The sequence below is a fragment of the Cyanistes caeruleus genome, unplaced genomic scaffold (genome assembly GCF_971803275.1).
Source record: "Cyanistes caeruleus unplaced genomic scaffold, bCyaCae1.hap1.1 HAP1_SCAFFOLD_89, whole genome shotgun sequence".
Classification (NCBI taxonomy): Eukaryota; Metazoa; Chordata; class Aves; order Passeriformes; family Paridae; genus Cyanistes; species Cyanistes caeruleus.
Window position 1 is genome coordinate 164,277 of NW_028255894.1, and position 25,599 is coordinate 189,875.

The 25,599-nt window shown below is 54.4% G+C and overlaps 2 protein-coding genes across 2 annotated transcripts in view; one reads left to right on the forward strand and one right to left on the reverse strand.

Annotated features, from left to right (window-relative positions):
• LOC147646604 (uncharacterized) overlaps window positions 1-25,599 on the forward strand; it is a 518,783-nt gene that overhangs the window by 61,329 nt on the left and 431,855 nt on the right. The gene's annotated exons all lie outside the window — the stretch shown is intronic.
• On the reverse strand, window positions 532-10,989 carry LOC147646607 (olfactory receptor 14J1-like). Its single transcript, XM_086873230.1, has 4 exons — window positions 10,039-10,989; window positions 1,572-1,938; window positions 584-937; window positions 532-548 (listed from the first exon to the last, which is right to left on the reverse strand). The coding sequence occupies exons 1-4, from the start codon at window positions 10,987-10,989 to the stop codon at window positions 532-534; spliced, it is 1,689 nt and encodes a 562-aa protein (XP_086729356.1).

A 25,599-nucleotide genomic window follows, 5' to 3' on the forward strand; every position in this document is an offset into this window, starting at 1 on the left:
CATCATCGCCAGCTCCCGCTGGCCAGGTAGAGGAAGAGGTTGTCATCCTTGCTGCTGTCCTCCATGTCTCCAGCAGCAGCAGCAGCAGCCCCACCTGGTACAGCTTCTCCAGGGGCTCCTTCTTCCCTGGGGTGACACCAGGCTGTCAGGGTTCTGCCCAGGGCCCGGCTGTCAGTGAAGCAGGACAAGCAAAACCAGCTCAGATGGTGCCCACCAGTGCTGGGCAGAGCAGCTCAGCTCCAGCACAAGGGCTGTGTGTTCCCATTCCATGACCCCAGTGCAGTGACACAGGCAGGACAAAAAGTCTGGGTTTCTTTGCGGCTGATTGCCAGGGCATGTGTGGAGCTGTAACTTACCAGGTCCCTGCATCACTGTGCCTGTGGCTCTCTCCTTTCTTCTAGGGCTGATGAATATCCTGCATCCAGGGATCACAGGACAGGTCTTCTAATGAGGGCCTGTCCAAGGAGTTCAGGGATAAACACCACCTGATCAGAATCTGGCAGTCTGGGGAGAGAAACCACAAACCACTGGTCAGTTGGAGAAGGCTCCTGCCTGCTTTGCCCCACTATTCCCGTGCCCAGGCCATGCTGGATGTGCTCAGAGCTGGGCCTAAACTTTCCCATCAATTCTTTGTTTTGGAGGAGAGCAGGAGAGCAGGACATGTGCCACCTCCTCAGCAGCTGCCAGAGCGGGATGCTCACGAGCCCACTGCTGTCTCCCAACACTGGTGTTCCCCCCGTGCCCAGGGATGAGGATCCACCTTGGGAGAGCCGTTGTGGCAGCGGGAGCTGGCCCCATCTGATGTTCCTGCCCCTCCTGAAAGGGTGCTCCCCGCAGACCATCTCGTGCAGCAGGATGCCCAGGGACCAGACGGTCGCTGCCTCGCCATGGTACCACCCAAAGTCGTTCCATTCCGGGGGGCTGTATGACGGTGTTCCTATGGAATATGGATGGAGCTCATCAGGGGGATGCTGCTGCTCCCAGAGCCTGGCCCCAGCATCCCTGGGCATGTGGGGGCTGCCCCAGTGGCACACGGGGTGACCTGCTGCCCTCTCACCAGCACCTGGGACTTGGGTACAAACCTGGGGTTGGAAAAGAAGCCACTGGTGCTGGAAGAGGGCAGCAGAAACCCTGGCAAGGCCTGACCATGACACACAAAGGGAAATACCCACTCAGTGCTGGGGAAAAACCATACCCACATCCTCCCTGCTGGCATTGCCCCAAAAATATCTTGAACCAAGGCAAACCAGGTGAGCAGAGCAGTCCAAGCCCATTCTCACCTGCACACCAAACCAGCAGGTGCACAGGTTCTGGCTCCCCCTCTCTGCAACCCCCACCCATGGGGATTTTGTCAGGCTGGCTGCCCCAGCCCCAGCCCCAGTCCTGGGCAGAGTGGCAGGCAAAGGCTGCCAGCAAGGATGGAAGATGGGTCCCCACCCAGCTCTGCTCAAAAGCAACTTGGCTGAAGACTCAGTGCTGTGACTGGCAGCAAAAGGGAGAATCCCTGCTGCCACACCCAGGTTGGGGCAGGAGATGCCAGGACCAGGATCACCACCCCTGTGTGGGCTCACCTGCAAATTGAGTGTAGGCTGTGTCCCGCAGGTAGGTGCCACAGCCGAAGTCAATCAGTTTTGCCTGGCCGGTGTCCAGGTCTACCAAGACGTTCTCAGGTTTGATATCTCGGTGCAGGACCCCGCAGCTGGTGCAGTGCCGCACGGCCGCCAGCACCTGCTGGAACAGCTCCCGCGCCTCTTCCTCGGACAGGAACCTCCGTGCCCGAATGAAACGCCGCAGGTCCTGACACCGCTCCGGGCGCTCCAGCACCATCACGATGGTGTTGGGGAGCTGAAACCATTCCAGCAGCTGCACCACACCGGGGAAGCCTGTGGACACCTTGTCCAGCAGCACTATCTCCAGGGGTGCGCTGGTGCCGTCGGGCTGCGGGAGGAGCACGGTGCCGTCAGTGGGGCTGAGGCCGTGCCAGGGCTCGGGGAGCCCTCAGCCAGCCCGGGATGCTCTGTGCCCTCCGCCGGCCCCACGCCCGCTCTCCCTCCAGGTGTCCTGGCGGCTCCCACCCTGCCGGGCCCCGGCTCATCCCCGCCCGGCACGGCCCGGCTTCTGCCGCTGGCCCCGCTCACTCACTCACCAGCTCGCCCCAGTGCCGGACGCGGTTCCGTGGCACCTTTTTGATGGCCACCTGCAAGCCAAAGGGAACAGCGGATTCAGCTCACCGCCCACCGTGTCCAGCCCCATCCTCCTCCTCCGCCCCCTCCTCCTCCTCCGCCCGCCGCCGGCCCCTCTGCTCACCGGGAGTCCGTCCGAGAGCCGAGTGGCCGCAAAAACTCTGCCAAAGCCGCCGCGCCCCAGCAGTGACCCCACTCGGTAGCGCTGCTGCAGGGCCTGCTGCGCCTTCCCTGGGGAAGAGACGCGGCCGTCAGTGCTCGGCCCGGGGCCAGGAACGGCCCCCGAGCGCTCCCCGAGCTCCCCGGGCCGGGCACCCGCAGGCGTTCCCTCATTGGAACGCGACAGCGGCGGAGCTCGGGCCGGGGAAGCCGCAGCGGAGGCGGCGGCAGCGGCCGCACCGCCTGTGTCCTCCGCGGGCCCCGGGAGGAGCCGGGGCCGGGGCCGGGGCCGGGCCAGGCGGAGCCAAAGGGCGGCAATGCCGCCCCAGCCCCTGGCACTGATGCCCGCCCAGCACAGCCAGAGCCAGGCGAAGAGGAGACCTCGGCGGGATGGGCGGAGACGGGGACGGGGACGGGGACGGGGACGGGGCAGCCCCGCCCGGGGCCGGGGGCGGACCGGGGGCATGGCCCGGGCGGGCACGGGGAAAGAGGAAAGTGGGAGATGAAGGGGCACTGGGAAAGGGAGACCAGGAGAGGATGCGGGACCGCGGGAGAGGGAGAGGAGAGACGGAAAATTTTTAAATTCGCTTCCTGCTGCTGCTGCTGCTGCTGCAGCTGCTGCCGCTGCCGCCGCTGCCGCTGCAACTGAAGCCCCGGGGCCGTTTGTCCCCGTGTCCGTTTGTCCGTTGCCCGCTCGGCCCCGCCCCGAGCCCCGCGCTCCCCGGGCAGCCCCTGAGCCTGGCCAAACACGGCAACTTTGCCCTGCTGAGCCAAGAGCCAGAGTCTGGACTCCTGCACAGGGGCACAGCAATGCCCTTGGCTGCTGCTGTGCCTTGTCCCTGCTGAGGCTCAGACACCGTCTGAGCACATTCCCTGAATGCAGAATTTGTACCTGAGCCAAGCACTGCACTTGTGTCTCCAGCATTGCTTTCCAAGGAAAACAGGGCAAGGCAAACTGGCTATAGCTCAGGGTATTTTACAGGGTCTAAAACTTGCCAAGTCTCAGATCTTAGAGGTGAGAGCCATTTGGAATGAATGGGATGGAGAAACAGTGCAAGATGGAAAAGGAGAACATAAAAATAAATAGAGAAAAATAGTAAAAAAACTTAGTGGTTGTTTCTTTGGATTTTATTTTCATTTCTTCACAAAGCTATTTCAGTTTTCCCAGAATCTTCTCCCCAGTCCCATCTGTTCTTTCCTAAAACCTGTCCTGGAGAACAAGGCGCAGCTCCTGTCACAAGATGTGCCCCCAGCTGCAGCTTCTCTTGGCTTCCCACACTGTGAGTGCAGCACAACTCTTGCAGCAAAGCAGGACAAATGTTTGAAGAACTTGACAACTTGTTCTTTCTTTTCCTTGTGCACAGGGGAGTTGTGCCATTGGTGAGGTTTTCATTGTTCCTCTTCTACCCAAAGAAAACATGATGGGCTACCAGGAATTGTTGGGGAATACAAGCCTGGCTGAATGTGGAGAAAGAATCTCCAGAGCCTGCAGCCAGCAGTGGAGAGCTCATCATTCCAACAGCCCCATGGACATCTGGAAAGTGATCTGGAACATGAAGATGGGCTGACAGAGGGAGTTTGTTTCTGTGTTCAGTTGAGATGATTCTACATCTCTTGCAGTGGGAGAAATCAAGAGCACAATCAGGTGATGATAAGCAGCAGAACATGATAAGCTGGAGCTCTCAGTGGGTGAGAGAAAGAATGTGAAAAGGAGAAATGCAGGGAATGACTTGGTGAACTTTGTGTGTAAGAAGCGTCATTTTTTCCTAATAATTCCCAATTCATTCCCCTTGCTTTTATCCTTTTAACAAGGGCAATTGCATCTCAGATTCCCCAGGAAATGAGAACCCTGAGCTTGTGGAGCTGCCTGAAAGGTGCCCTGTTCCTTTTTCTTCTGCTGCTCAGAAGAAACAATGAAGCGAGTTGGGAAGTTCTGGTTTTTCTTTCTCCTGGTGGATTTTTTCATTTTATTTGCCACTGCAGAGGCAATTTCTGTGATGGCCTCTGTCAGTTGATTCTATTTCAGCAGCAGCAGCAGCAGCAACAGGGCTGTGTTTGAGCACTGCAAATGTGACCTGTGTGGCTTTAATTCCCCTCGTCTTAGTGCTCAGGGACTTGGGAGCATTTTGATCTCTACTGATCATGATGCCTGAAACAAAAATCCTGAGTTCCCTGTGACAAAGCACAGTGGGTAGCACTGATTGAAAGAGGCAATTGCAGCTGTACTGCTAAAATTCAAGTGGCAAGCAGAAGAGGGGCAAGAGCAGCCGGGATCTACAATTGCCAAGGCCAGGGCACCCACAGCCTCCTGCTGTCACCTCAGGGTGAGTAAAACAGGGCTGAAAACAGCGCTGGAACCCGATCCTTTCTTCCTCTGAGGGCTGGCTGAGGGCAGCAGAGGCGGGCCCTGAGGAATCAGGGCTGTTTGCGGGGGATTGTTGCTGTAGTCCAGCATTGCCCTGGCAAAAGCCCTGGGAAGCCGAGGCAGGAGCAGGTGGGAAGGGCCGGCGCTGCTGCTGCTCCTGGCCGGGAGCCCCGGCCGGGCCGGGCCTGCGCCCGCTGCGCTGCGGCTGCTGCTGCTGCCAGAGCCGGGCGGGACTCGGGGACAGGGAATGGACACGGGGGGACAGCAAAGGCCTTGGGGGCTGCAGGGATGTTGGTGCTGGGGCCAGCGCCAGCACAGAGCTTCAGCCCGCAATGAACCCCGAGGGAAACGCTGGCGAAAGGCTCCATTCAGCCTTTCTTTACTCGGCGCTGTGAAGGGACCGAAATAAAAGGAGAGTGAGCAGGGCCCGACCCCTTCTCCTTTGGGAGGAGCCCCTGGGGCTGTGAGGGGCTGTGAGGGGATGTGAGAGGCCATGAGTGGTTCTATGGGGCCATGAGAGATTTTAGGGGCCAGGACAGGTTCTGTGGAGCCATGAGGGGCTGTGAGGGGCCATGAGGGGCTGTGAGGGGCCAAGAGATGTTCTATGGGGCCATGAGAGGTTCTATGGGGCCATGAGGGGCTGTGAGGGGCCAAGAGATGTTCTATGGGGCCAAGAGATGTTCTATGGGGCCATGAGGGGTAGTGAGGAGCCATGAGGGGCTGTGAGAGGTTCTATGGGGCCATGAGAGGTACTATGGGGCCATGAGGGGCTGTGAGGGGCCATGAGGAGCCTCAGCCCTGGCAGGAGGGGTCCCACCATGTCCCCAGGGCAGAGCAGCCGTGAGGGGCCGCGAGTGCAGATGTGGCAGCAGAGCGGGCTTGGGGCATCTCTGGGAGGGGATGAGACCCTTCCCCAGCTCCAAACCACACCAAACCCAGCATTAACAGGATTTTCCATCTTTAGAATCCACTGGCAACTTGTACTGGACTGTACAGTTTAATCCTGGTGGGAAAAGCAAGGGAATTTTCCCTGTGAGAGACATCCAGCCATTTTTAATCATGTCTAAGATTTAAAAGTCTCGACAGTGAAAAGTAATACTAATAAATAATAATAACAACAAGAACAAGAAATAAAGCCCCGAATCCCAACAATCACCTCAGAAACATGTTTTTGTTTGTAGTAATAGATTAGTACTAAAGAAATAAATTAATTAGATTTTATTTCTAATTCAGACATGTTTCATCCTTTTCAAAGGCTCTGGTCCCCTTTCTCCAGGGTCATTTCCTTTACTCACCCACTTTCTAATAGGTAGAAGGGAGTTAAGCACACTGGAAAAGACAACAGCTCCTGTTTCCAAGGGAAGCAGCCACCACTCCAGGGAACCTGAATTGCCCCCAGGCTCGTGTGTGCACTTGAAGGGTGAGCAGGTGTTGGGGACAGAGATCTCAAACTCCTTCTAAGGCTGTGAGAAACCCACCAGTGGCAAAGTATCATTGTGGGTCAGCTCCTGCTGAAATTCCATTCCCCCACACCCTCCAAATGGGCAGGCAGGGCTGGGCTCTGGCAGGGTTCAGTTTTGAGTGCCTTGTGCTCCCTGGCATGGAAGTGATCCTATGAACTCTGGTACTGATGGATTGTGGAATGGCTGCTGAAGGAGGAGGGGGAATCTCAGGAGACAGGAAAGTCTCTTCTTCTCCTTTCTCCCTGCAGAACCCCCTCTCCAAAGAGAAATGCCTGTGCTGGGTTTCCATGGCACCCCTTCCCTCAGCCCAGTGTCTGAGCCACTGTGTGCTCTGCAGGAGCCAAAGCCAGAGGAGTCCCAATATCAGTCACCCCACGGTCCCCACACAGCAGGAGAAAGCACTGCTTGCAGTGGGGCTGCTGATCTGTGACCCGTCCTGGTTCCATCCACCCCACTCCTCTCAGCCACAGGCACCAGAAGGATCCCAGGAAAGCCACAGTGCTCTACCAGATGCCAGGAGCACTCCCTGCTGTGGCCTCAGGGATGCTGGGTGACCTCGTGGATGAGGATCTGTGGCTGGTGATGGAATGTGTGGATGGAGGCCCTTGACAGGAGGTTGTTGGAGACACGTGTGGGGCTGAAGGAGAGATGGCAGCTGTCAGTGGGGAGGGCAGGGACCCCACTTGTGAGTCCATTGCCTTGGACACCCTCAGCCACAAGATGTCCAAGGAGTCACACAAGGCTTTGGCACTCTCAGCCTTCTTTCCCCCAAGTTCCTGCTTTCTGTACATTGACAGTAGAGAACCTTGCTTGTTTCTAGAACTAGAACAAAGATCCCAGATGGAACAAGCCTTGCTGGTTTTAGTCAGAAGCATCAGTGACCAAAAGTTGTATTTCCATTGGTTTGGTCACATCTTTGTTCCTTCTCAGTGTTCAGGCTGGGCTGTGGGGTGTCCTCATCTGCTGCATTTTCTGAGTTCCTCTTGGATCCCTTGAGCAATAGGTTGTGCCCTCTGAGGATCCTTTGTGCTCCTTGGTGACCCAGGAGAACCTTCCAGGCGGTTTTTGGGGGAGCTGCTGCTGTGATGTCACAGGAACGTTGCCATGTCCTTGTGGTGTTCCCGTTGCTGTGGGGCACAGAGGCCTCAGTGTCAGAGCGGCTCTGGGCACCCGCTCATTGCCTGAGGATCCTCCTGCCCGAGGCATTCTCAGCAGCCAGCCCAGCCCCTGACGGGTGTCCTTCTGTCCTGGCAGGGGGACAGACAGTCTGCAGACGTGTGCAGCACAGCCAAAATGATCCAGCAAGTGGTTGCTGCAGTTTGCACTCTGCACTCTGGGGCTTCTGATGGGTATTTTTTAACCCACTGGGCCCCTAAGTCGAGGATTTCCCCAGGTGCACCATATGTGCCTTTGGGATTGCTGTGGGCTTTCTGTTCTTCCTATGGAACGGAGTTGATTTTGAAAGAAAATTGCAATTAAGATGCCATTTATTTGGGAGAGCTCCTGCCAACAACTTCTTAAAGAAGGGGTTGTTTTTGGCCAGCAGGGTGTGCACAGCATTTGGAATGGAGCCTGGGGGGGTTCTGTTCCCCAAGAGGAGAAGAGTCTGTGGCAGTGAACCCTGGCATTCCCTCTGCTCACCCCGCCAAAAACTGGACACAGCCTTGTATTTTGTGCTGTTCTCTTGCTTGCTGTGCGATCCAAAAGGACTGTGGCTCCAGGAGGGGAGTTGTGAAAGCAAAATGCTCTCTTGGCATTGACTTGTTGTGTGGGATTTTCCAGCAGAGGCAGCTTTTTCTCCTAACAGCATCTGGTTCAGGTGAAGGTCCCCTCACACATGGATACTGAGAAGCTCCTTCTTCGGTGAGCAGGAAAGGAACCCTTGGTGTTCAGAGATCCCAGTTGTTCCCTTTCAACACCATCATGAGCCCAGTAAGCTCCAGTATGATCCTTGTCACAAGGCAGCACTCCCAGGATGGTCCCAGTTGCCTCTGACTAGATCAACCCAGTCAGTCCCAGTATGATGCCATTGGCTCCCAGCATGCTCCCAGTTGCTCCCAGTCACCCCCAGTATGGGGGATGATGTGCATGGTATGTTCCCAGTCATTCTCAGATACTCCCAGTATGAGTCCAGTCACTCCCAGTATGATCCAAAATTGGATTGCTGGGAGGCCTCATGGAATCCTGGAGACCATTGTGACACGCTTGGGCCCCATGGAACCAAGGTGGTTGGGAGTGTTGATGTGCTGCAGGGTAGGAGGGCTCTGCACAGGGAGCTGGACAGGCTGGATCCAGGGCCCAAACCCAACAAGGTGAGGTTTAACAAGTCCAAGTGCCAGGTCCTGCACTTTGGCCCCAACAACCCCTGCAGTGCTCCAGGCTGGGGACAGAGTGGCTGGACAGCAGCCAGGCAGAAAGGGAGCTGGGGCACTGATGGACAGCAGGCTGGGCATGAGCCAGCAGTGTGCCCAGGTGGCCAAGGAGGCCAATGGCTCCTGGCCTGGATCAGGAACGGTGTGGCAAGGAGGACCAGGGCACGGATTCTTCCCCTGTGCTTGGCACTGGTTGGGCAGCATGGAGGGGCTGGAGTGTGTCCAGAGAAGGGCAACAAGGCTGGTGAGGGGTCTGGAGCACTAGTCCTTTCAGGAGTGGCTGAAGGAGCTGGGATTATTAATCAAAAGGAATAGGAAGAAATCTGGATCAGCAGGAGTAAAGAAAGCAAAGGGGAAGCAGAGGAAATGCTCAGGGCAGTTTGGGGGTGGCTGCCAGGCAGCCCTGGCTCTGAGCAGCAAGGTCTGCAGTGGCACAGGAAACTCACAGCTCATGGGAACAAATTTCTGTGTGACTTCAGAGGCCACGACAAACCTGAGTGGTTTCCCTCCCGTCCCCCAGCCCTGCCTGGCCCCAGGGGCTGATGGCATTTGTGCTCCCTCAGGTTCATCTCCCCACAGCAGCACCATGGGGGTGCTGACGCCTGCTCTGGGCAGTGCAAACAGGAGCTCCTGAGCCAGTGCTGCCGTGTCTGTGCCTGCAAGGATGAGGCACCTCTCTGAGCTGGGGGAGAGGCCAGGGCTGCACAGGGGGGATGTTGTTGGCAGCTCCATGAGGACGCTCTGGGACGCTGCCCTGGGGTGTCCAGCGCAGTGGGGATGGATCAGCCCCTGCTCTGCTGCTCCTTCCCATCTCCCCCAGGGACCTTGCAGAGCCCCAGCCATGCTGTTTGCCCCCAGCCTGCCCACGGCCACCCTGGGGCTGCTCACGGGGGTTTTCTGTGCTGAGCTTTGGCCTGGCCGTGTTCTTGAGAGAGCCTGGGCAAGGAGCCTGGAGCCCCCAGGCCCTGCCCTGAGGCGTCAGCGCTGCCCCAGCAGTGCCCATGGCCTGTCCCTGCTGCAGCCCCGGCACTGCCACCCCCAGGGCTGTGCCCAGCCCCGAGAGCACTCAGGCCCTGCAGCAACACCAGGGCCAGGAGGGCAGCGGGGCAGTGGCACGGGAGCAGCACTGGCAACACCAAGTGCTGCTGCTCCTGGGCAGAGCTGCTGTGCCAGCACTGATCTGCCCCCAGCTCTGCACACAGACACTGCTGCTGCAGCTGCAGAGAAGGGAACAAAAGGGGCATCTCTGCAGAAAACTTTGCTGGGAGGTCCTTTCATTCATTGAAAGCCACCAAGAGCACAGCCCCTCATGGACACAATCTGTGGCAACAGGGATGGTGGAGAGAGAAATAAAATGAGAAATGGCACAAATATATAACAATGGCACATATAATAACATTTTATTGTACACAATATTAGAAAGTAAAATGAAGAAAAAGAACCTCCAAAATTAAAACAAGAAGTATCAAAGTTGACTTTTATTACAAGTGATTTGCAGAAATTGGCCAGCAGTTTAATGTTTTTTTAAACCATCCAGTCATCATTCTCCACACTGCAGCCTTGAGCTCCTGGTTCCTCAGGCTGTAGATGAGGGGGTTCAGGGCTGGAGGCACCACCGAGTACAGAACTGACACTGCCAGATCCAGGGATTGGGAGGAGATGGAGGGGGGCTTCAGGTGAGCAAATGCTGCAGTGCTGAGGAACAGGGAGACCACGGCCAGGTGAGGGAGGCAGGTGGAAAAGGCTTTGTGCCGTCCCTGCTCAGAGGGGATCCTCAGCACAGCCCTGAAGATCTGCACATAAGAGAAAACAATGAACACAAAACAACCAAGTACCAAACAGACACTGACTGCAATGAGCCCAAGTTCCCTGAGGTAGGCGTTTGAGCAGGAGAGTTTGAGGATGTGTGGGATTTCACAGAAGAACTGGCCCAGGGCATTTCCATGGCACAGCGGCAGGGAAAATGTATTGGCTGTGTGCAGCAGTGAATAGAGAAAGGCACTGGCCCAGGCAGCTGTTGCCATGTGGGCACAAGCTCTGCTGCCCAGGAGGGTCCCGTAGTGCAGGGGTTTGCAGATGGACACGTAGCGGTCGTAGCACATGATGGTCAAGAGGAAATACTCTGTTGCAGCACAGAAAACCAAAAAAAATACTTGTGCCTCACATCCTGCGTAGGAGATGTCTCTGGTGTCCCAGAGGGAATTGTGCATGGCTTTGGGCACAGTGGTGCAGATGCAGCCCAGGTCAGTGAGGGCCAGGTTGAGCAGGAAGAAGAACATGGGGCTGTGCAGGTGGTGGCTGCAGGCTACGGCGCTGATGATGAGGCCGTTGCCCAGGAGGGCAGCCAGGGAGATGCCCAGGAAGAGGCAGAAGTGCAGGAGCTGCAGCTGCCGCGTGTCTGCCAATGCCAGCAGGAGGAAGTGGCTGATGGAGCTGCTGTTGGACATTTGCTGTGGCTGCACATGGGGACCTGTTCATGAAGAAAAAGAGCAGTGACAAATCAGGAGAGGCTGGGACTCACCCAGCCTTGTTCCTGCTCTGGGAAAACTTCACCCAGGTCCCTGACTGAGCTCCAGCTGTGCTGTCTGAGTGTGCCAGGAGCAGCCAAGCCTGTGCCTGGGGGCTCTCCAGGAGCCATCCCTGCCCTGCTGCCCTGGGTTTGTGGCCATGTGACAGAGGGAAAAAGCTGGATATTCAGGATTTGTCAGGGGAATCACTCCTAATGCAGAAGGGCTTGTTGCCGTGTTTACTCCCACTTCTAAAAGATATTGAGAGCAGGAAGAAATTTTAGACATTCTTTCCCTGACCACAAACCATTCTTGGTTCTCTGAGGTCAGAAATCCCCAGCATTTCTGCTGCACTCAGAATTTCCCACTGAGAGATGTGAGAGGCAAAGGATTCCCTGTGGCTTAGGGAAGGTGAGGGGCTGGATGGGCTTGTTCCCAACTGCCCTGGGTTTGCACCTTTGGCTGGAATCGGAACACAATCTCACTCCTGTGTCACCCTGGCATAAACCAGGCCCTGCCCAGAGCAGAGGGATCCCTGAATGTCTCACCCTCTCTAAAGGTCTCTGGGCAAGGTCTCAGCACCCCGCTCTGCCAAGGACACTCACGGCTCCCTTGGCAGAGCCAACAGCATTTCCTCAGCTGTGGCATCTCTGCCCTTCCCCGTGGGACATTCAGGGAACTCTGAGAGGCTCTGGCACAGATTTGCAGCCAGGAGGGCAGCTCAGAGCTTGGAAGGACACAGCAAGGAGATCCCCAGGTGTGCCCATGATGGGATCTCAGGGAGGGGGCTCAGCTCATTCCCCTTTGCCATGGACTGCTTTGCCCACAGCCCCACAGGTCACAGGGAAGCTGGGACACCCCATTCCCATGGACACACCTGCCTGGCAGCAATCCCAAGGGCAGGGCCTGACTCAGCTGCTGCAGATGCCAGAGCCTCCCTGAGAGCCCCAGATACCAATGACAATATCAGAGCAGTGCATTTAGGCTGTTTAGGAGCCTCCCAGCAGAGAGACTGAGCACCCAAACTTACAATTCTGACATCTCTGTAAATGTTCCAACATTACTTTGCTGTTCCTGGTGTGTCCCCTTCGACTCAGAATGTTCTGTGATTCTGGGATTACAATTCCTCTTCTGCTTCTCTCATCCCCCTGTTATCCAAAATAAAAAGAGAAAAAAACTCCTTGCAACAGTGTTAGAACAGTAAAGTAAGAAACAGACTTTTATTAGAAGCTTCTGGGTGTCCCAGTGGGGATGGGGTGCACCTGGCCCCTTATTTCAGCAATTTATTAAGGTTGATTAATTAGGATATTTAACAGAAACATTCAATAGGAGATTCAGCTGCCCCAGTTACACACCCCTGAGTCAACCCATTGGAGTAGGTCCAAGGGTTTCTTTGCCCCACTTTTTGTTATGACTGCTCACATTCTGGTTAGAAAACAAAATGCTCTTCTTGTAGCTCCTCTCCTTGGTGATAAGACAATACAGTATTGCAGAAATCTATTTAGAAGATCAGATTATTTTTCTAAAATCTAAGAGAAAGGTTAGGAAATATATTAGAGTTAATTAAGGATAATAGTTGTCCTTAATTATAATATAAATGTAATATAATATAATATAATAGTATAGTATAGTATAGTATAGTATAGTATAGTATTGTATATAATAATAGTTTAATAGAGTTAATTAAGAATTAAAATTTAATAATTACATAATAATAGTTTGCAGATCTAAAAATATATTAAAAATGCATAAAAAGCAAAAATCTTTTTGCTATCATCTCAACTTTCCCACCCTGCTTAAAGCAAGAAATAGAAAACAGTCTCAGGAAAGCTCCTGATCTTTACAGCAATCCCAGGCTCACCTTGTTTTGGGAAGTGTCCTCTGGAGCTGTGTCCAGGCAGGTCTGGAGCTGGGAGCAGCCCTGCCCCACACAGCCCCTCTCAGCAGCAGCCCCTGCCCTGCTCAGGGTGGCTCCTTCCCCCCACAGCTTCTCCCCAGCACTGGGAGCAGCTCCCCGGGCCGGCTGAGAGCTGTCCCTGGCAGGCAGCAGAGTCCCTGCCCCAGCACAGCGCCCTGGGCTGCAGGACCCTGCTCTGCAGGACAGCCCTGGGCACCCCTGGCTGCTCTGCACAAGGGACAGGCAGAGAATGTACTCACAGAGTCTGTAGGCACTGGGATGTTCCAGCTTTAGGAGATGCCTCCAGGAGCTGCAGCTGCATTGTCCTGCAGCCAGAGGCTTCCTGTGCCAAGGGCTGGCAGGGATTCTGCCCCAGGCACTTCTCAGCACCTTCCCAGCCCTGACTGATTGAAGCTCTCTGTGCCTCTGGGCTGTGCCCAGGGTGGCTGCAGGCAGTGCCCCAGCCCTGCTGGGCTGGCAGAAGAGCTGCTCAGCAAGAGAAATGTGCTTTTGAAGCTCTTCTTGGTTTCCAGGAGCTGCCTCTGTGCCAGGAGCCCGGCCCAGCTCAGCAGCACAGACACAGCAGCAGGACTTTAATGAGCCTCTTGGGGCTTTGTGCTGAGGCCCTGAACATCAGTCCCTGACAGGGAGGGGAAGAAAGCTCTCAAGAACTCCAAGTCAGAATCCAACTCCAAAGTTTCTTTCACTTTTAATGGGTCCCACTGAGGGATGTGACTGAGAAAGTGTCCCCAGGCGCCAGGCAGAGCAGAGAACTGGAGGCACTGATGACAGCTGGGGACAAAGAGAAGCCAAGGCTTGGTGCCCTGGGCCACAGCAGCCAATGCTGTGCCAGCAAGGGCTGTGAGGAGACACCTTGTCCTGAGGCCCTGGGGCCTCCTGGCACAGCCCCAGCAAAGCTGGCCACTGTCACCCCCTTGGCCTGCCCTCAGCATCCCCCCTAGCCCACATGCCAGTGGCCTCAGGGATCTGCTGGAAGGAGTCCCTGGGGAGCCTTGCTCAGGAATGGCCCTGGGGGCTCCTTCATGCTCCCAGGGACTGCAGCTTTTTCAAAGGACTTTGGCTTTTGCCTTGGAGTCTTTGAGAGCTTTGTGCAATCCTTAGCTTCCAATTATCTGCTGTAATTAGTCCCTTGAGAGGCTTTGTCAGTAACAACACTCAGTGGGGCTCATTAATGCTTCAAGGTACTTCAATTATTTTAAGATACTTGCTATCTCCTTTTGATACAGACTCTAAGAGAAGTTTGTGCAATCCTGGCCCCAATTATCTGCTTTAACGAGTCCCTTGGGAGCTTTGCATTGACACTCAGTGGGGCTCATCAATACTTTGAGATACTCAGGGTTTTTTCAGCTACTTTGGATTTTCCTTCCCACACTGAGTCTCTGGGAGGTTTTTGTGCAATCCTGGCCTCCAGTTCTCTCCTCCAAGGAGTCCATGAGGAGCCTGTGTTGGGGATGGGCCACTGTGGGATCCATTAATGCCTCGAGAAACTTTGGGTTTTTCCTCTGACTTTGACTTCTGGAAAGGTTTGTGCAATCTCCTCTCAGGCCCTGAGGTTCAAGGGCTCAGCTCCAAATGCACCACGGGACTCATTAGGACCAAGCAAATCCTAACAAACCATGGCTGTGCCTTGATTTCCCTCTGGTCTGGTGCAGTTCTTGGGAAAGTTTCCTACAACAGTTATGGAGAAATAGTTCAAAGAGCTTCTAAGAAATATCTGTTCCTATTTTAGAAGCTGTCTTTTTTTTTTACTGTTCTCTTTAGAGCAGAGGTGATTGCAGCATTCAGTGATGGATATTGATCCAGGGTCTCTCCTAAGGAGGTCTGGCCAGGTCAGAGAAGCTGTGCCTTGAGGTCTGACCCAGTGGGGACAACCTTGCTCCACATTCCCCAGCCCCATCCTGTCTCTCCTCACTCTCCTGGGACCTGCTTTGCTCACAGAACTGGCTGCACTCAGGCAAAGAGGGGTTTTGCTTCTTTGATTTTAGCAATCTAAAACTGCTGAGTTTCCCCATGGAAAACAGACACCCTCCTCAAGTGTGTGCCAAGCCCAAGGTGCCACCAAGGAGGTTCCCCTTCCCCAAGGCAGAGCCACACAAGGAATGTTTCAGACACACAGGGAGTTCTACAATGAACACAACCCCAGAGTTGGCTGAAGGCAGAATTAGAGCAGCTGCTGAAGGACAGACAAGCTTTGAACTCCTTGCAGCTGAAAGCACCAAGTGGGTTGTTGGGAGGTGTGTGAGTGAGGCAAGAGTGAGGGAAGGGAAATGCAGAGAGCCCTGGAAGTGTTTCTGTGCAGACAGGCTGCTGCAAGAGCAGCGTTGGACTTCTCTGGGGGGAACTGTGAGGGAAGTTGGGGCAGAGTGACCTCCCCAGTGACCTCGAGATGTCACACAGCCACCAGGGATGTCACAGCCCACTCAGTGGTGTCACACAACCTGCTCTGGGATGTCACACCGCATTTCTGTGATGTCACATCTCTTCTTATATGCCACAAAACCACCTTGTGATGTCACACAGCCTCCTGTGATATCACACAGCCACATTTGATGTCATAGCTCACTCTGTGATGTCACAGTCAGCACTGTGATGTCATACAACCTGTCCTGAGATGTCACATGGCTCTTCTATGATGTCACTGCCCACTCTTGAATTTCATATCACAACCATGTGGTGTCACAGTCTGCTCAGTGATGTCACAACCCTCTCTGTGATGTTGTACATCTAACCTCTGGTGTCACAGTCCTCTCTCACATCACAACTTACTAAGTGATATCACCCAGCCCACACTGTGATGTCATATAGCCACACTCTGAAGTCACAGCTTGCACTGTGATGTCACAGGATCCCCTCTGTGATGCTGCAGCTGCTCAGTGACCTCACACAACAAACTCTGGGATGTCACAGCCCCAGCTGTGACCTCACACAACCCACTCGGAGCTGTCACACAGCCCCTTTCTGACATCACAGCTGCTCTGGGGCTGCAGGACACAGCCACAGAGGTGCTGCTGGGACACAGCCCCCTCTGGCACATCCCACAGCCCCTGCCAGTGCTGAGCCCTGGCAGCTCTGTCTGGGCCTGCTCTCTGTGTCCCTGAGCTGCCCTGGCAGGGCCCCAGCCCTGCTGGGCTGTGCTCAGGAGCTGCTCCTGGCCAGAGCTGTCTCCCTGCTGTGGTCTGTTCCCATGGCAACATCTGACCCATTGTTATGGTCTGTTTCCATGACAACCATCACAGCCCCTGTTGCTATGGTCAGTCCCTTGGCAGCTCCATGGAGACCCCATGACAGGGGTGGTTGCCATGGACACCAGCTCAGGCCTGGAGCCACAGCCCGTTGCCATGGCAACCATTTGCGGTCCCATCCCCAGGCTCATGGGATCCCAGAGCCACAGAATTGGCTGAGTTGGGAGGGAGCCATGGGGATCCTCCAGTCCAACTGCTGGCCCTGCACAGGACACCCCAACAATCCCAGCCTGGGCCTGGCAGCGCTGGCCAAACGCTGCTGGAGCTCAGCCAGCCCTGGAGCTGGGAGCCTTCCCTGGGGAGCCTGTTCAGTGCCCCAGCAGCCTCGCGGGAAAAACCTTTTCCTCACATCCAGCCTAAACCTGCCCGCCTCAGCTCCAGCCGCTCCCTCCACTCCTGTCCCTGGGCACCAGAGGGAAGAGGTTCCCGCAGCCCCCAGCCAGGGACCCGCTCCCAAGGCTGCTGCCATGGCAACCAGGCCTGGCACCAGCTGGGATGCTCGGTTTCCACAGGCTGGGCTTCAGGAATGGCATTCCCCAATTTCCTGCTCCCGCTAAAACCTTGCTGCCGCTTTCTTCCCTCCCACCTCCCATGGAAAGCACAAAAGGCAAAGATCCCAGGCTGGGATAAGAACAATTTATTGAGAACAGCAATGAGATGGCGAATTAACACAAACAGAAATAATTTTGGTAACAGAAGGGATAAGACAAATTATTTACAGGGAAAACTAAAATGCCACCGACTGCTTCTTCCTGGCCACGTATTTCCTCCTGCCAAGAAAGGACACTCTTCTCCTCTGGTGAGAGAGAGGGAGTCCTTTTCCGGCCCCTGGCAATGACCTGAGATGGGATTGAATATAATAACAGGGAAATGGCCAGACTCTCATGTTCTTTGATCTCACATCATGACATTGCCATGGGCAGGAAAAGGTACAGGTGTCTTCCCAGCATGGATCCCAGGGAACATGGATCACCAGGTCTCTTACCAATGTCGGTCCTCCAAGGTGGCATGAAGCTGGAGCGGTGGAGAAAGCTCTTCCTGCACTTGGGGCACTCGCAGGGCTTCCCTTACTGGTGCTTCCGTTGGTGTCTGGTCAAGTTAGACCTGTCTGAGAAGCTCTTCCCACATTCCCCACACTCATAGGGCCTCTCCCCAGTGTGGATGCGCTGGTGGGTGATGAGGTGGCAGTTTCGCTTGAAGCCCTCCCCACAGTCAGGGCAGCGGAAGGGCCTCTCATCCGTGTGAATCCGCTGGTGCCTGAGGAGATGGGAGCTGGTCTGAAACCTCTTCCCACACTCAGGACACTCGTAGGGCCTCTCCCCAGTGTGGATGCGCTGGTGGATGATGAGTTGGGACTTGAAGCTGAAGCCCTTCCCACACTGCCCACACTCATAGGGCCATTCCCCAGTGTGGATCATCTGGTGGCGGATCAGGCTGTTGCTCTGGCTGAAGCTCTTCCCACACTCCAAGCACTTGTAGGGCTTCTCCCCATCCTGAGGCTGCTCATGGACCACCAGCTCAGAGCCCCGGCTGGATCTCCGGCTGCCTTCCTGGCACAGGGTGGGTCTTTCCTCCTCAGAGCACCCTGGGATGGGCTTGGAGCCCCTCCTCCTGTGGGATCTCTGGGGATTTTCCTCCCCGTTGGATTCCTGCACTGTGGAGCTGCTCAAAACGGCCTTGTCCACGAGGTTCTGCCGTGGGGATTTGTCCTCCCTGGTCTCCATCCTCAGCTCCTTGTCTGGGGGAGCAAGGACAAGGAGAGGATGGGATTTGCCTCCGTGCCAGAGGGAAGGGGAAGGAGATCCCCCCAGTGCGTCCCCGGCAGGACGGCGTCGGCAGCGGGGTTGTCCTGCAGCCGGGGGCCAGGCTGGGCTGGGAGATGGAGCAGGAGAGAGGGGGAAAGGGGCACTGACTTCCTCCTCACCTGTCTGGGTGTCCTGGGAGATCTTCCTCTTCCTTGCAGCCTTCTCATCCATTCAGCCAAAGTTTGGGATGGGGAAATCCTGGTTTGGGAGAAAAAAAGGAATGAGCACGTTGAGTTTGAAGGTCCCTCTGTCCAAGTCCCTCTCTAGAAGTCACTGGGTATCTGGGGGGTCTTGGTTTGAAAGGAAAGGTGTTTGCTAAGGAAGGCAGAAACCACCATTGAAATTGATAAAAATTCAAGAAACAACCCTCTCCAAATTATTATAATCTTGAAATCAAAGTGCTCTCAGATAAAGATATAGGAATAGAAATAATAGTTCTTTAGTAAAGGAAGAAAAATGAAAATGCAGCAGTACAAAAGAAAAAAAACAAAAAAACAGCACTCTGAGAGAGTCAGAATACAACCTGATACCCTGTTGGTCAGGGTGCTGGTAGCAGTCTGATTAAATGGTGGCTGCAGTCCTCCTGGAGTGACTGATGTGGTTCTCTTGAAGCAATGATCCTGTTGAAGATTGTAGCTTACCTCTGAAGTTCCAGTGCTGTAGATGGGTCTGGTCTCTCCTCTGGGAATACAGTGGAGAAAGACTGCCTGTGGTGTTCTGATTATAAGATTATATCCATGCAGGAATGCTTGGCTCCTCCCCCTGGGTGGAGCATCTCACAATGGGATGATGTCATTTTATCAGTCCTGCAGTGAGACTCAATGGCCCATTAACAGAAGATATCCCCCTGGAGGAAGGATGGGTGGTGGAAGAGATAAAGAACATTGCCTCACCTGGTTTTAACAGCTGGCCCATTAACAGATGACATCCCCCCAGTTATGAGGGATGGGTGATGAAATAGATAAAGAAAACTGCTCCTCTAGTTTTTAACAGATGTTGACAGAATACATGCTTTTGGTTGAATCTTGCATTGCAACTCAGGACATGGGGTCCATAAAAATTTTACACCACCAAAATCTGGCCCTGAAAATGCCTCCCAGGAGTTCTAGTTCCATCTCTGTTCTCTCCCTTTTGGTGTTCAGGCTTTCACCCCTGTCCCAGCTGCTGGGGGTCACACTTGTACTGTGGGTCCCCTGTCTACTCGGTCCCTGACCTCTTCAGGCTGCTGGGAGTGCCAGGAATTTGAAAACTTCCCCCCATTTCCATCTCCCCACTTAGGGGTGCTGGAGGTTTTTGGGGTACCATGGTCCCTGCTCCCCTTATTCCCTTCTTGGGGATGCATGGGGTCCAAGGAGACCCCCCTGCCCCTCTCTATGCAATTGAGGGTCCCATGAATCATGGCGCTCCTCCTCTCTGGGCTCCCCACTTTGGGGTCCTGGGGGACACAGGGCTCTGCTCCTCCAGGCTGCCTCTGCCAGCAGCTGCCACTGGGAACCCCAAATGTCCCCCCAAAGGGCATTTTCTTCTCAGCCTTGGTGTTCTTCATTCTCCAATCATCACCCCAAAAACCCAACCCAGGAAGCCCCCAGGATATCTGGGCCGAGCTCCCCCTCCCTGGTAACCTGTGGGATAGGGGGGGTGTTGATCCCATGGATGGGGGGGCTGTGAATTCAGGGAGTGAATCCCAGCTTGACTGGGATATACTGGGCCTGAGATCATACTGGGATAACAAGCACCTAACTGGGATTACTAGGAGTGTCTGGGAATGGCTATGGACATGCTGAGGGCAGCTGGGATATACTGGGAGTGTCTGTGATCATACTGGGGATGACTGAAAACACACTGGGAACAATGGGAACCATGCTGGGGACAACTGGGAGCCCATGCTAACAACAACTGGGAGCGAGTGGGAGCGACTGGGCCTACACTGGAGGCAACTGGGCATAACTGAGACCATACTGGGAGCGGCTGGGATCATTTTGGGAGGGACTGGGACTCTACTGGGGGCAACTGGGTGCAACTGGGATCACACTGGGAGGAACAGGGAGCAACTGGAACCATGCTGAGGGCAACTGGCATCCTAATGGGATCACAGTGGGAGCAGTTGGGCCATGCTGGGCAAGACTGGGACCATACTGGCAGCAACTGGGACTGCACTCAGCGTGACTGGGAGTGGCTGGGAGCAACTGGGATCAGGCTGGAAACACCTGAGGAGTGATTGAGAGCAACTGGGATAGACTGGGAGAGACTGAAGCCACAGTGCAGGTAAATGGGAACAACTGGACGCACACTGGATAATCCTGGGAGCAGCTGTGCCTATGCTGGGGTCATACTGGGATCCTACTGGAACTAGCTGGGATCATACTGGGAGTGACTGCAAAGGTGCTGGCTGGGACTGGAACCATACTGGAGGTGACTGGGAACAACTGGGCCCATCCTGCGAGTGACAGGGAGTCACTCTGGCCATGACTGGAACCATACTGGGAGGATCTGGGAGTGACTGGAACCATACTGGGGGTGGCTGGGTGCAACAGCTCATACTGGGAGTGACTGAGATTGTAGTGGGAGTGACTGGGATCATTCTGGAAGTGTTTTTCTGTAGATCTTCTGTCTTTCTGGTCTCTTTTTATTCTCCTTCCTATCCTACATACCTGGAATATTTTTGGATATCTTAATGTTACCCAAAATCTTAAGGGTTAACACTTTTTAGGTTAAATTATCAAAGTTTGCAAAGTTAAGGCTATGGTAAGAGTTCTTTGTGCAGTTGGATGTTGTATTAAACCCTTTGCCATAGTTCCTTGATTGTCTGTATTTCGTCAGTTAAATTTTGTGTCATTTTGCCCTCTTAGCTCAGTTGGTCAGAGCATGGTGCCAGCATCACCGAGGTTGTGGGTTCGATCCTTGTGGGGCCATTATATTAAGAGCTGGACTTGATGGTCCTTGTGGGTCCCTTCCTACCAAGAATATTCTTTGCATCTGTCCATGCTGAGAAGATCTGGTTGTTGTTTCTCCTGTGCACCAAACTCAATCACAGGAACCTTTGGTTACCACCAGCATTGAAGTGTTCTTGGGTGTTACAGCCCTGCAGGCTCACAGTGGCCGCTTGTTTCCATAAGGCTTCAGACTGTCCTACTGGTCCCTTGGTTCCATGGGCCCAAGAGTGCCACAACGATCCCCTTGGTTCCACAACTTCCCATGATGTCACACTGACCAATGTTTCCATAAGGATCTGGAGTGTCACACAGGTTTATGGCATTTGTCCTTGCTGCCCCTCACATCCCACTGCCCCACAGAGAGCCCCGAGCCACCCGTGAGGGACAGGCCCTGCTGGGCCAGGCCTGGGCTCAGGGCTTGGCCTTTCTGCTTCCTCCAACCCAGCCAGGGCTGGCTCAGCATTGCAGTTCCCTGCTCAGAGCCTTTGGCTCCCGGCAATCCTGGCCTCCAGGATCTGTTCTCACCAGTCCCTGGGGAGCCTTTGGCAGTCCCTGCCCTCAGTGGGGCCAATTGATGCTCCAAGGGACTTGGAGTTTTGCTTCTGACTCCTTGAGCAGCTTCTTCAGCCTGAAGGAAGGACAAAGGAGGATCAGGGAAAGGAGAAGGAAGCATGAGGTCAAGCACTCCCTGAATTCACAGCCCCCCCACCTATGGGATCATCACCCCCCATCCCACAGGTGACTGGGGAGGGGGAGCTCAGCCCAGATATCCGGGGGGGGTCCTTCTTGGGTTGTGCTTTTTGGGTGGGGATGTTTGGAGAATGAAGAACTTCAAATCTGAGTGGAAAATGCCCTTTGGAGGGATACTGGCGGGTCCCAGCATCCCTAAGTGGGGAGATGGAAACAGGGGGAACTTTTTTGATTCCTGGCACGCCCAGCAGCCTGAAGAGCTCAAGGACTGAGCAGACAGGGGACCCAAAGTACAAGTATGACCCCCGGCAGCTGGGACAGGAAGGAACCCCTAAACACCAAAGGAGTGAGACCAGAGATGAGGAACTCGTGGAAGGCATTTTCAGGGCTGAATCTTGGTGTTTGGGGGGTTCATATGGACTCCATGTCTTGGGTTGCAATGCAAGATGTAACCAAAAGTATGTATTCTATCACCATTTGTTAAAACCTGGTACAGCAATTTTCATTATCTTCTCCATGACCCATCCCTCATAACTGGGGGATATCTTCTGTTAATGGGCCAGCTGTTAAAACCAGGTGGGGCAGTGCTCTTTATCTCTTCCACCACCCATCCTTCCTCCAGGGGGATATCTTCTGGTAATGGGCCATTGAGTCTCACTGCAGGACTGATAAAATGACATCATCCCATTGTGAGATGCTCCACCCAGGGGGAGGAGCCAAGTATTCCTGACTGGATATAATCTGAGAATCTAAACTCCACAGGCAGTCTTTCTGCACTGGATTCCCAGAGGAGAGACCAGACCCATCTACAGCACCGGAACTTCAGAGGTAAGCTACAATCTCCTATGGGATCATTGCTTCAACAGAACCACATCAGTCACTCCAGGAGGACTGCAGCCACCATTTAATCAGACTGCTTCCAACACTCTGACCAACGGGCTGTAAGGTTCTGACTTTGTTGGTGGGTTGTTTTGTTGTTGTTGTTGTTGGTTTTTTTCTTTTATACTGCTGCATTTTCATTTTCCTTCTTTAGTAAAGAACTTACATTCCTTTTCCCATAACGTTACCTGAGAGCACTTTGGTTTCAAGATTATAGTAATTCGGAGGGCATGGGATGCTTACATTTTTATCCATTTCAGTGGTGATTTCTGCCTTCCTTAGCAAACACCTTTCAAACCAAGACACCTCAAATACGCAGGTGACTTCTAGAGGTGGGCTTGGTAAGAGGAACCATCAAACTCATTGTGCTCATTCCTTGTATTTTTTCCCAAACCAGGATTTCCCAATCCCAAACCTTGGCGAGATGGAGAAGCAGGCTGTGAAGAAGATGAAGATCTCCAATGACACCCAGGCAGGTGAGGAGAAATTCAGTGCCCCTTTCCCCCTCTCTCCTGCTCCATCTCCCAGCCCAGCCTGGCCCCCGGCTGCAGGACAACCCCGCTGCCGACGCCGTCCTGCCGGGGACGCACTGGGGGGATCTCCTTCCCCTTCCCTCTGGCACGGAGGCAAATCCCATCCTCTCCTTGTCCTTCCTCCCCCAGACAAGGAGCTGAGGATGGAGACCAGGGAGGACAAATCCCACGGCAGAACCTCATGGACAAGGCTGTTTTGCACTGCTCCACAGTGCAGGAGTCAAGCATGGACGAAAATCCCCAGAGATCCCACAGGAGGAGGGGCTCCAAACCCATCCCAGGGTGCTCTGAGGAGGAAAGACCCACCCTGTGCAGGGAAGGCGGCCGGAGATCCAGCCAGGGCTCTGAGCTGGTGGTCCATGAGCGGCTTCAGGATGGGGAGAAGCCCTACAAGTGCTTGGAGTGTGGGAAGAGCTTCAGACAGAGGAAAACCCTGATCTGCCACCAGATGATCCACACTGGGGAATGGGCCTACGAGTGTGGGCAATGTGGGAAGGGCTTCAGCTGCAGCTCCCACCTCATCATCCACCAGCGCATCCACACTGGGGAGAGACCTGGTGATCCATGTTCCCTGGGATCCATGCTGGGAAGACACCTGTACCTTTTCCTGCCCATGGCAATGTCATGATGTGGGATCAAAGAATGTGAGACTGTGATCATGGTCCATTATATTCAATCCCATCTCAGGTCATTGCCAGGGGCAGGAAAAGGACTCCCTCTCTCTCACCAGAGAAGGGTGTCCTTTCTTGGCAGGAGGAAATACGTGGCCAGGAAGAGTCAGTTGGTGGTATTTTAGTTTTCCCTGTGAATGGTTTGTCTTATCCTTTCTGTTACCAAAATTGTTTCTGTGTCTGTTTGTTCCTTATCTCGTTGCTGTTCTCAATAAATTGTTCTTATCCCTGCCTGGGATCTTTGCCTGTTGTGCTTTCCATGGGAGGTGGGAGGGAAGTGAGCAGCAGCGCGGTTTCAGCAGGAGCAGGAAATTGGGGAATGCCATTCCTGAAGCCCAGCCTATGGAAACCGAGCATCCCAGCTGGTGCCAGGCCTGGTTGCCATGGCAGCAGCCTTGGGAGCGGGTCCCTGGCTGGGGGCTGCGGGAACCTCTTCCCTCTGGTGCCCAGGGACAGGAGTGGAGGGAGCGGCTGGAGCTGAGGCGGGCAGGTTTAGGCTGGATGTGAGGAAAAGGTTTTTCCCGCGAGGCTGCTGGGGCACTGAACAGGCTCCCCAGGGAAGGCTCCCAGCTCCAGGGCTGGCTGAGCTCCAGCAGCGTTTGGCCAGCGCTGCCAGGCCCAGGCTGGGATTGTTGGGGTGTCCTGTGCAGGGCCAGCAGTTGGACTGGAGGATCCCCATGGCTCCCTCCCAACTCAGCCAATTCTGTGGCTCTGGGATCCCATGAGCCTGGGGATGGGCCTGCAAATGGTTGCCATGGCAACGGGCTCTGGCTCCAGGCCTGAGCTGGTGTCCATGGCAACCACCCCTGTCATGGGGTCTCCATGGAGCTGCTAAAGGACTGATCTTAGCAACAGGGGCTGTGATGGTTGTCATGTAAATAGCATAGCAACAGGGGACTGGTTATGGTTACCATGGAATCAGACCATAACAGTGGGGCAGATGTTGCCATGGGAACAGACCATAGCAACAGGGAGACAGCTCTGGCCAGGAGCAGCTCCTGAGCACAGCCCAGCAGGGCTGGGGCCCTGCCAGGGCTGCTCAGGGACACAGAGAGCAGGCCCAGACAGAGCTGCCAGGGGCTCAGCACTGACAGGGGCTGTGGGATGTGCCAGAGGGGGCTGTGTCCCAGCAGCACCTCTGTGGCTGTGTCCTGGAGCCCCAGAGCAGCTGTGATGTCAGAAAGGGGCTGTGTGACAGCTCTGAGTGGGTTGTGTGAGGTCACAGATGGGGTTGTGACATCCCAGAATTTGTTGTGTGAGGTCACTGAGCAGCTACAGCATCATAGTGGGGACTGTGTGACATCATAGAGATGGCTGTGACATCATAGCATGGCTGTATGTCATCATAGACCTGGTTTTGAGGTCAAAGTATGTGCTGTGACATTACAGGGTATCTGTATGACATCACAGAGATGGTTGTATGACATCACTGATGGGGTTATGACATCACAGCGCTGGCTGTGACATCATAAAGGATGGTGTGAGACCATTGAGCAGACTGACATCATAGAGGGTGACATCACAGACCAGGATATGACATCACAGAACAGACTGTGACATCACAGGTTGAATTTTTGACATCACAGTCTTCTGTGACATCACAGTATATGGATGCTAGCTTTGGAACAAGCTGCAGGGAGCTGCAGAAATTACAGGCCGCATGGCTCCTCGGGCTGCCTGAGAAAATAGCCTGGGAAAAATATGAGAAGGAATTAAAACAATTCTCAGGGACGCTAAACAGCCTTGCAGGTGTTGTTTTGCAGTCTTGTTTTCCCTTGCAGGAGAAGGTCAGGGGGGTAGAGTGCCCCTGACCAATGATGGTGATGTAGCACTTTGCTAACCAATAAGAGTTTCCTTTCTGTACCTTCCACGTACCAGT

What these genes read in the sequence shown, in the direction of transcription:
- LOC147646607 (XM_086873230.1), bottom strand. Translation starts at nt 10,989, where the DNA reads ATGTCCAACAGCAGCTCCATCAGCCACTTCCTCCTGCTGGCATTGGCA. An exon ending in TAAACTGCTGGCCAATTTCT is followed by an intron (nt 1,939 to 10,038) that starts GCAAATCACTTG and finishes CTCCTCCCGCAG; the next exon opens with CCCGACGGCACCAGCGCACC. An exon ending in AGCCTACACTCAATTTGCAG is followed by an intron (nt 938 to 1,571) that starts GTGAGCCCACAC and finishes CATATTCCATAG; the next exon opens with GAACACCGTCATACAGCCCC.